We start from the raw sequence: 10,867 nt of genomic DNA, 5'->3' as shown, positions 1-10,867 counted from the left end.
GCTTGAAACCATACAACTTTGCTATTGGACATTTTCTCCAAAATGCATTCTAACTGAAAATATTAGGGGGTCCGATACTTTTCGATGACCCTGTATGTATATACAGGGTGTCCCATTTTAAATAATGCATTAAGATTTCTCGAAAATTACAGTGGATACGGAAAAATGTTTCCGTAACAAAAGTTGTATGGTTCGGAGAGGGACATAAGAAGGTACCATTGATTTGATCTTGGGTGGCGTCGCCAAGGTTAATGTCAAGGTCACGTCGATTTTTTTTAATGGAACCTTCCCCCCCTATTTTTTATTATATTTTCTTGTAGCTTACCTCGAGAGCTTTTCAAAACACTATAATATAAAAAAATATTTTTTCATTAAGTATTTTTCGAGTTATAAGGCTCGAAGGTTACAGTACAGCGGCATTGACCTTGACATTAGCCTTGGCGACGCCACCCAAGATCAAATCAATGGTACCTTCTTATGTCCCCCTCCGAATCATACAACTTTTGTTTGAAACATTTTTCCGTATCTACCGTAATTTTCGAGAAATCTTAATGCATTATTTAAAATGGGACACTCTGTATACATATAGCTCTCAATATATAAAACTTCCTCAATTAAATATAATTTAATACATCACATAAACAAAGTTTAATTGAATCATTTCGCCATTTACTTTGTGATTAAATTAGATTAAATATGCTGTTGGACTTAAACAATTTGTAAAGTCTCTTCTGTGCCCTTAGTATGAATCTGTATCATAATTGATACATCAGTACGAGAATTTTGGATTTGAGGATTTAAAATACATACATGTGCGCGCGCTCACATAAATTTTTCTTTTTTTTTCTTTTCATACAAAGCAATGGAACGATCTCATATCCTTCCTATTATATAATCTATTATTACCTAAGCATAGAGGGGACAGAAGGGAAATGAACCGAATAAATTAAATATTATATTATTGTGACACGATGTAAATTTGGAAAAGGATCAGTATACATACCTAAATGCATTCGATAATTTTTTATTTCCAAAACTTTTTTATGTGTATTACAACGTCTCTATCAAACAATATATTTCGCGAAAGCATAAGTGATTTATGATATAGAATCCTATCTCGCCAAAACATTAATTAAAATGAATGATATACAGTAATTGATTCATTTGGCAGTAAGAGAACTCGTTTGTAACAAAAGTATTGTACGAAATCGTACAACTGATCCTGCACGTGTTGCTTTTTCTATCTTTATATATCGAGGTAATAAGGTTTATATTTGTATGAAAAAAACCAATATAATCCATACATATATATTTCATAGACGTGTAATAAAATTACGTGAAGAAAAATATACAATGTTTCTGTACACAATTTATGATAGATATCCTATAATCATATCTATATACATCTATAGCAAATCTTATCTTTCCCACTCTTCTCAATACATACATTAACAATCTTATAAACTTTCTTTTTCTTTATTTTTCTAATCCTTATATTAACAATATAGAAAGGTTCGCGATAATTGAATATATTATATCACCTATTGTTTGCAGTCTTAGGTGTTCGATTATTATTTAAATATTTAGCATGTTACATCTAGACAAATACTGTACTGTTGATCCAATCCTATGTAGCAGTCAGAAATCAAATAGAATGTTAACTTTGCTGTTCCTAAAATAAATGTTGAAATTTATACTTCAAGAAACTCGTAGAGACATACGAGACACGCGTTATAGACAAATTGATAAGTTATTTACCCAAGCTATTAGGTGCAGTAAATTGTAATTGATGATATCTCTGCTGATTGTTTATACCAGATACCCTCTTTAGAGCCCATAATTCTTTATTCGGAATGTCACCTAGTATCAAAAACCAACTTTCATCCTTTCCTTTCAAAAACATTGGACAGTGTGCTTTCAAAGTTTTAGAATTATTCATTCTTTTCAATCCAATAGTTAATGTATACTCCTCATTCCGTCGAACAGTTATAGAATCATCGTTATTAGCCTTCAGCATTATCTTCCTCTTTTCAACGTTGATATCCCAAGAATTCTCCAACATTAAATCAACGGATATTATCGGCATGCCTCTGATTACTTGATGTATCTAGAAAATAGGTGTTTTGACTTTTCAATATAAATTTAAAATAATATTTTTTATAACATGCAAATAATAAATATCAGACAGATATCTTTTCAATTTTATTACCTCACGTATTTGGTCTACCCGATATTCTCCTTCACGTAAAATCTTTGCAAGTCTGTTATAATTGTCGTATGTGATGGAACACAACATTGGAAGAGCCATCGAAAACGATAAAAACAAACGTAAATCTTCCGTCCTTATATGCGGTAACGTCATTATTGCAGAGTCATCTATCCATCGTGCTTGCACAATCATTTGAAACAGTTGCGTTATCCTTAATGTGCTTGTTAACCATCCCCGTTCTGCGACTGTGTCAATCATTGCCTGAAAGGTTTTTCCTGTTAGTATAGTCAGTAATCAAATCTAAATGTACATACGTATAAAAGGCGGTTTTTTTTACTATGCCATATATCTTAGAAATTTATATTCATACCTGTATTATTCTGATTGCTTGATCGAGCACTGATTTCAGATCAGTGATATAATCGGTGCAAGGTAATGGTAGTCTTGAGAAATGAGCTTGCAGTAAGAGAAATGCTTTTGTATGTGGAGAATCGTATTGATTTGCAGAATAACGGCATAGTTTTGCCAATTCCCTGTTAAATACATTCGCATTTGTAAAAAAAAAAGAAGTAAGCGAAAGAAGCGCGGATAACTTACTTATCTCTTCCAAAACTTACTCATTCAACAATTCCTCGTTATGTCGCACAGGTAATTCGTTGTACTCATACGAGTTGCAGAGTATACGTAAATACTGATCCAACGTCAAGTTCTCCTCTAGCGATTGCATAAACATCAGCATCGTATTATGCGACAAATAATAGAATGACGCTATCTTACCCATCGGCAACGAAAGTAAAGTTTGCTCGTCCTAGATAGAAATGTATCAGGGGATTTATCTATTGTAAATTATGCTATTCCAGTGGATTTTATCATCGTAACCGATACCTCATCATAATCGATACAATGCGAATCCATTAACGACTTTATGGTGATCTCTACCAATCTCGAGAGATATTCATTGATACAATGAGGCTCCAAGATATCCAGATCATAATATTTCGGATTTTTCATCAATCTCCGAAAATAATATGTCCACGTTAAATAATCGAGAAACTCTTGTTTGTTCTTGATGGTACCAGCGACAATTTCAGCATTAATATGATCAGGTAACATTCCCATCAGACTCGATTCCACGGGAAACGGTTCGTATAAAAATTTCTTGTAGAAATTTTTCTTTAAGTCGTGCACAAGAACGACCGCCACACCAGAATCATCAAACTGCGGTCTGCCAGCGCGACCCATCATTTGGAGAACGTCCGTTATCGGCATATCTACGTAACGCTTTAGTTTGCCATCGTAATATTCCGTACCCTTTATCACCACCAGATGAGCAGGGAAATTAACACCCCAGGCCAAAGTGGCCGTAGTGATTAGTACCTAAATTAACAATTGATTAATACAATTACATTCATATAGTGTGTGGGATAATCACTTTTATAATCCTTTTCTTGCACAATTACTTTTGTACAACTATGCAAGAAAGTGTATAGAAAGTATATACTACGTATAAAAAAAGTTGGTAAATTTTATTCCATAAAAATATTGCTTTTGTTTGCATGCTACATTATGTATTGATAATACGAATCGAATTTGAAACAGACAATTAAAGCTGTTGAAGGTATAGTTGCAACTGATTTTATCTATATACCTGTATCTTATTATTGACAAATAATTCCTCCACGGTTTTCCTGTCTCTGTCTTGAAGACCAGCATGGTGAAGGCCAATTCCAAAGGCGAGGGTGAGCTTTAGATTCGAGTCATTTATATTTTCCAGAATGTCGTCCATTTGTTCTTCCGGCATATGTAACCATTGCTTAGGATTATCCTCCGCTGCGAGATAGGCAATCAGATCGAGGGCGGTCAGGCGAGTTTGCCTGCGAGAGGAGACAAATACGAGAGAAGGACTAGTGGGCGCGTGTTGCCTGATCGCCTGGAAGGTTGGTCTGTTCATAGTCGCCATCCGGGGACAATAGTGTTTACCAGGAAATCCGCTGATGTGAACCTCCAGTGGCACTGGTCTCACGGACGGCCGAAAATTGTAGAGACCCATCTCTTTGATACCGAGCCAATTGGCCAGATCTATCGCGTTGGCCAGCGCGGTTGAGAGTCCGATGACTCTGACCTTGTTGTGCGTGTGGGAGGATATGAAATTGGTACGGGAGATGATCACCTCGAGCACCGGACCGCGATCCTCGCCCAACAAATGAATCTCGTCGATCACTATAAGCGCCACTTTCTTCACGTAGCTTCGCGTTTGCCAACTCCGGCTGATACCATCCCACTTCTCGGGCGTCGTGACGATCACACTCGCGCTGGCTATTATCTTTATATCAGGTGACACGTCTCCGGTCAGCTCTATCACCCTCTTACCTAGTCGTTCCTCCAGTCGTATCTTCCAGTCATTTATGCGTTCCCTGACCAGAGCTTTCAGGGGCGCTATGTAAACGACCTTCTGATCGGGATTCTGTTTGAAAACGCGAAACATTGCAATCTCCGCTGCAATGGTTTTCCCCGAGCCAGTTGGAGCACCGAGGAGAACATTGTTATCCGTATGATATAGACAATGAAAGATCTGCGTCTGTATTGGATTGAAATGGGAAAAGTTATACAAACTCTCAAAGTTTGAATTCTTGAGAACGGTTATCGGTAACGGTTGCAATTCTAATAAATCTGTGTGCGGGGGATGAGTCTCTGGCAGAATGAGATCGTGAAAGGTCAACGGAAACGTGGCTTCGCAACCGAGCCAATGATCACTTGTGACTTTGACGAAATATTGCGTCGGTAACGATTCGGACAATGGTATAGTCACGACGAGTTCTTGCTCGAGGTTCTGACAAACCATCTTCTTCGTCAGTATAAAATATTCGTGATGATAAATAAAGTTATTATCCGGGTCCTCGATCCATATCCAGAAAGCCTGCGAATTTTTCCCATGAATCTTGTCGTTCCAGCGGAACTGTGACGTTAATTTGAGTCGTATCCTCAGGACGGTGCGCGTAATGGGCTGTAAGCTATATTCTACGTCCAATGCGGGCAATTCGTCACAACACTTCTTCACCAGTATTGCCGCGCGTTGGTTCCGTAAAATATTACCAATTTCCTTCACGTCCATCTCTTGCAACCGATATATCTCCAAGTTCCGTGACTCGATTTTGTCGATCATCTCCATGGAGAGGCAGTCGAATTGGCGCAATGGCGTCAACTGGTCCCACTGTTGCGCTTCGAACATCTTTGCCATCTGCAGCAATCGTCCGGCCATTATTGCGTTATTACGTCTGAGCATAATCTCGAAGAGCGCTCTGGCTATTCGCAAGGCATTCTGCGTGACATAAGCCTGATCGGATATCAATGAGGATGTGTTCACTCGGCCCCTGGATAGATACGTTTGCAGCAATATATTGACTTTGCCGTGAACATTCTCCACACCGCCCTGTGGTACGAGCTGGCATTCTTGTATCAGCTCATCTAACTCGTTCACCTCATCGTCTCGTACCTTGAGCTGCTCGAATTCTTGAGCGTGCGATATCATCGCAAGAATCTCTGTCTCGGTCATGAGAGGCTTCTGGAGTTCGTTGAAGGTCTCGACCGTGTCGTACTTGAGGTAATAATGGCTCGCAATACGTCCCAAATCAGTCGCATTGAGATCACCGGTGCGCGCATCGTATCTGATCATCTGCGCTTTGTCCAACGCCTTCGCGGCAACGTCGATGAGCTCCTTCCGCTTCTTTTCGAGATTTGTATCATTCATGAGGTCCTGATAAACCATGCCGTATGCCTGAAAGTTCAATTTCATTCGTAGAAAGAGATAGGTGTAGCTTAACCATTCGACCGCTTCTGTTACGTTGGATATCGTGCCTAACGCTATCTCGGCATTCAAATTGTCAACCAAGTACGTGACGAAGCTGCTCTCGATCGGTATTTGATTTGTCAGCAGTGAGAGATAGTGAGACAGCTTACTGTGCGAGGTAATGATGACCGCGTGTCCCGACTTGTCGAATTGAGGCCTGCCAGCGCGACCAAAGATCTGCAATACATCCAGGATGCCCAGATCCACGTACGAGCCATGCTTGGAATCGTAAATTTCGGTTCCACGTATGATAACCGCATGCGCAGGCAGATTTACGCCCCACGCTAGCGTGGCGGTGCACACCAGCACTTTAATCAGACCGTCGGAGAAGTATTTCTCAACGAGATTCCTGTCGGAGCGCAGCAAACCAGCGTGATGTACCGACAGTCCGCTGTTGAACAGCTCACCAAGATACTTATTGCGCGACTTTGCAAAGGCCTTGTTTACGTGCCTTGCCAGTCCGTCGGATAGAAAGTACTTGTGCGTATCATTTTTTAACGCCAGGTCCTTCAGGACGTTTGCCATTCTCACGGTGGCGTTTCGCGCATGCACGAATATCATGACCTGATGGCCCTGTCGCACCATCTCCATGACGTTTTTGTAACACACCAAATCCATGTCGTTCATCTGTTGCATCGGCTTGATAGCCTTTACGCCGATGAAGGTCTGGCTGAGGGGCACTGGCCGGAAACGATGATCAAAGTAGAATAATCCCTTGCATGGATTGACGCGCAAAAATCGCGCGACATCCACGTAATTCGGAAGCGTCGCAGACAGCCCGACTATCCTAATCATGCTTTGCGATGACTCCACCTGACGCAGAGTTCTCGCAACCAGCGCTTCCACAACGGGTCCCCTGTCACCATGCAGCAAATGCACCTCGTCGATAATGAGCAATCTCACGATACTAGTGAGGGAGATGTCACCCGTACCTTTTCTCGTGACGACATCCCACTTTTCCGGCGTAGTCACTATCATCTGGGTCTGTTGGATCTCCTGTTTCGTCAGTTGCATATCGCCGGTCAGCTCGCGAACGCACACACCTAGAGGACCGAGTTTTTTGTTAAAGTTAGCGGTCATTTCTGCTGCAAGGGCCTTCATTGGCGCGACATAGATTATCTTAAATTGATTCTTTTGTAATTGTCCGTCTCGAATGTTCTGTTTCAATTGATGCACCACAGTCAGCATGGCCACGTTTGTCTTTCCCGCTCCGGTCGGAGCGCAAATCAGTAGATTCTCATTAGTGTTGTACGCTGCGTCGAAAACTATACTTTGAATCTTATTTAATGACGTTACGCCACTAAAAGCTATTTGGCCGATCTCGTCTAGAGAAGATATCGACACCGGATTCATCTTAACGTTAATAGGTTCTTGTTTCGATATCGGTATATGTACTTGTTCACAGAGTTCACTATCCTCCCTTGTAACATCTTCGGCCAACAATAATTTTTGTCCTGATATAATGCTCGCTTGCTTGGCATTCGCTTTAGAATCAAATACAAATGGGAAACCTTCCTGTGTGCCTCTCTCTAAAGTATTTATTTTAGGAAATAGCGGGGTACATGTGGCTTTCAATGCCTCTTGTCTCTTAATTTGCAGTTCATTTTCTTTCCTTCCAAATTCTCTTTCCTCAGTTTCCGACTTGGCATCTCGTTTGTTCGCCATTCTGTTGAACTTCTTTTCCTCCTTACGTACTTGTTTATATAACTGCTTTTCCTTTTCGGATTCTATAGTCACTTGACCACTTATTATCGGGCCTCGCACATTCGTTTGCAGTCTCTTGGTCACTTTTGGACAGGAAAATGTCGATACGATGCTCTTTTGATGTTCAATAATATATTCGATAAATTCCAAGTGTTCACAACCTAACAAATCGAATAATTCCGCTTGTATATTCCGAGAGGTCTTTAATGTTTCAATTATTTTTGTTGCAAAATCTTGATGAGATATTTCTGTACTATATTCTTTGAAACAGCTTTTTAATCCGTTTGTAAATATTGTTTTATCAAACTACAAACAGAGAAAAAGATGAAAAAGGACTAAAAAATTAATTTTTTGTCCAAACATTAAACAGATACTCACTATAGATTTCTTCTGTGTTGAAGGTTTCGTTTCGTGTATCATCATTGTAAATTTATCAGTATTTGAATTTGTCTTCTCTGTAGACATATTGTGAAGTTTAATAGTATCGGGCCATACGACTCTAGCTGGATTGTAGGGAATATCTGTTCCAAAAATCTGTAAATCTGCAGTGTTTGCATTTGATTCTGATAACAATTTCATAGCTTCTTCATGACATTCTATCTGAATTTCATTGACTACCTATATAGAATTGCAATAAAAAAAAATAGTCAAAAGCATACATTGTATCCTACATTAAAATTGCACGTCATATCATACCTGCATCATAACTTGTGCACTCTGAAACGTTATATATCCTGATTTTTTGCCAAGTAAATTATATTTTTCTTTCGATAAGCTTTTCTCTTCAATTAATAAACGTAATGCATAAACCGTGAATTCATTAATAACATCTGAGGAATCATTTGCTGAAAATAAAAAAAATTTAATATTTGAATCAAATTATAAATTGTTTTTAATACAACAGAAATTTTTAAAGAAATATGTTATCTAATAGAATAATAAAGTATCAAATGATTCATTTATCAAATTAAATTACTATTTACTACATACCTAGAATTTGTTGCACAATGTTTCTCAATGCTAACAGATGTGTCATAAGATTTTTAGATGCACTTTTATATATGTCATGCCACTCAAGATTGCTAGAATATGTAAATATATAATGTTACATCAAGAAGTACATGTATGAATAAATGGATGTGTATACACATTGCAAAAGAATATTTAATATTGCATATCGTATCTAATATTTCTAGCAAATATTATACAAAAATCATATAAACTCACAAGATACATAAAAAATTCTATATTCTTTTCAACCCAATATATCCATCTACCTTTTTAATCTTTTTGTTCGTTCCTGCCTTTTTTTCAGTAAGTCGTTTGGTTCGCAGTCCAATGTTTCTCCTCTGTGCTCCAGAGAAGTAAACATCCGCAAAGATCTAGTGATACGTGGTAATTTTGGCATCGTGTATATTTGCCAATCAAATCTAATATTAAGATAAAATATAACATGTATACTATACACTTTTCAATATGATGTGTAACATAATACATAAATATAGTTCTTTTTACAGGTTGAACATACAAATTATTATTTGTAATGTAAAAAAATATATAAATTGTAAAAAGACAAAAAGGAATATTTAATATTATTGCATAAAATATAGCTTTTTGTATTATTTGCTTATACAATTTGAAACAGGTACAAACCAGAATACAAATGATATAACAATGAAAGAATTTGTTACCAAGGTTACCAAGATTATCAAGTGCCAAATAGAACCTGACGTAAGAGATAAATTATGATTACAGATTATGTTGAGTCAATTCTAAACAGAATCTAAGACTCTTAATGTATTCTCGTAAGAACTCATGACTAGTATTTTAATTTTATGCGTATGTATCGTAAGACGTACGATTATTCGTAAATATCTATGATTTTTTGTAAATTTTATGGTTAGTAAGAAGCTGTCAGTAAAAATATTATATAAAGGTATAAGTACTTAAAAATTCTTACAAGTCTTACAGGAATATGTTACGAGCCTTACGATTCTGCTTAGAATTTAGGCATTGAGAACGTAAATTTTGTTTACCGTCCCAGTGATATAATGTATTTTTATAGAGATGAAAATTTACAAAATTGTTCAGTTTGTGTATATGAGCGCGCGAGATACATAAAAGTTCGAGAAATCTGTGCAAAAAGCAATTACACGATATAACGCAATATGTCCGAAAAGGAACGAAGTAAAACATAAATATTACATATTGCTCGTTCGTTTTTAATTATAATTTTTATAAATCTCAATTAAACAAGTATTACAAAAGTTCATATTCCGAACAAATTGATCAAACGAATTGATCAAGATATCAGCTCTTGATCGATCCACCGTCATTTACAGTCAATCTGGCAAATATTTATTATATAATTTCGTTTCGCTACATGACGTTCAATCCATTTACATACCAGAAAGGCGCTTGATAACAGATGCTGATAACAACTGCGTTGAAAAAGTACAGTGATCGTCAACTATCGAAACAACGGAAATAACAAAAGTGATGTCCTCGCCACGTGATTCTTCAGAGATTCATATGTTCTGTTTTCTGGTTTTCTGTTTCTGCAGTTTGCACCGATCTGCACTAGACTCGTATAGACTGCACTGGAACTTTCTTTCTTGCTTTCGACAAACATCAAACATATACCTATCTCGCTTTAGTTTTCAAAAATGTACGTACATACACTAGTTCAGCCACAAAAAGCAGACCTATGATATCGTGACAACACCTTTCTCACAATCATATCTTTGCTGATTTTTGCGACTGACGATCATGCGTTTCGGCGATTCGAATCTGCCATGTTTATTTTGTTATCGCGCCAGTCTCACCAATGTAAGAAAAACAAATCGTTGATTCGCGCGAAGACGGCCCTGCGCACGATAGAAGGAATAAGAAATTAGGAATAAAGAATAAACGATTTCAACCTATCAGAAACCGTGTATTCCGATGTAGTGGATTTCTGATAGATTAAAATCGTTTATTCTTTATTCCTAATTCCTTATTCCTTCTATTGTGCGCAGGGCCATCCACCCTCAAGCTGCGTTCCCATGGAGAAAGAAACAGCGGAACGGAATCAGAACGGAATATTAAAGAAAAGAGACAGAGATCAG

The 10,867-nt window shown here is 37.7% G+C and overlaps 1 protein-coding gene across 1 annotated transcript; it reads right to left on the bottom strand.

The window, feature by feature from the left end:
• Positions 1-837: 837 nt before the first annotated feature.
• On the bottom strand, positions 838-10,477 carry obe (activating signal cointegrator 1 complex subunit obelus). Its single transcript, XM_018446499.1, has 12 exons — positions 10,168-10,477; positions 9,038-9,190; positions 8,751-8,842; positions 8,457-8,605; positions 8,139-8,378; positions 3,858-8,066; positions 3,095-3,586; positions 2,827-3,017; positions 2,580-2,742; positions 2,210-2,470; positions 1,759-2,107; positions 838-1,672 (listed from the first exon to the last, which is right to left on the bottom strand). Exons 2-12 carry the CDS (start codon positions 9,166-9,168, stop codon positions 1,584-1,586), a joined length of 6,366 nt encoding a protein of 2,121 aa, XP_018302001.1. The 5' UTR covers positions 9,169-9,190; positions 10,168-10,477; the 3' UTR covers positions 838-1,583.
• Between the last annotated feature and the right edge of the window lie 390 nt (positions 10,478-10,867).

The sequence above is a fragment of the Mycetomoellerius zeteki genome, unplaced genomic scaffold (assembly GCF_001594055.1).
Source record: "Mycetomoellerius zeteki isolate Tzet28-1 unplaced genomic scaffold, Tzet1.0 scaffold182, whole genome shotgun sequence".
NCBI lineage: Eukaryota > Metazoa > Arthropoda > Insecta > Hymenoptera > Formicidae > Mycetomoellerius > Mycetomoellerius zeteki.
This window is presented reverse-complemented; position numbering and strand designations above follow the sequence as displayed.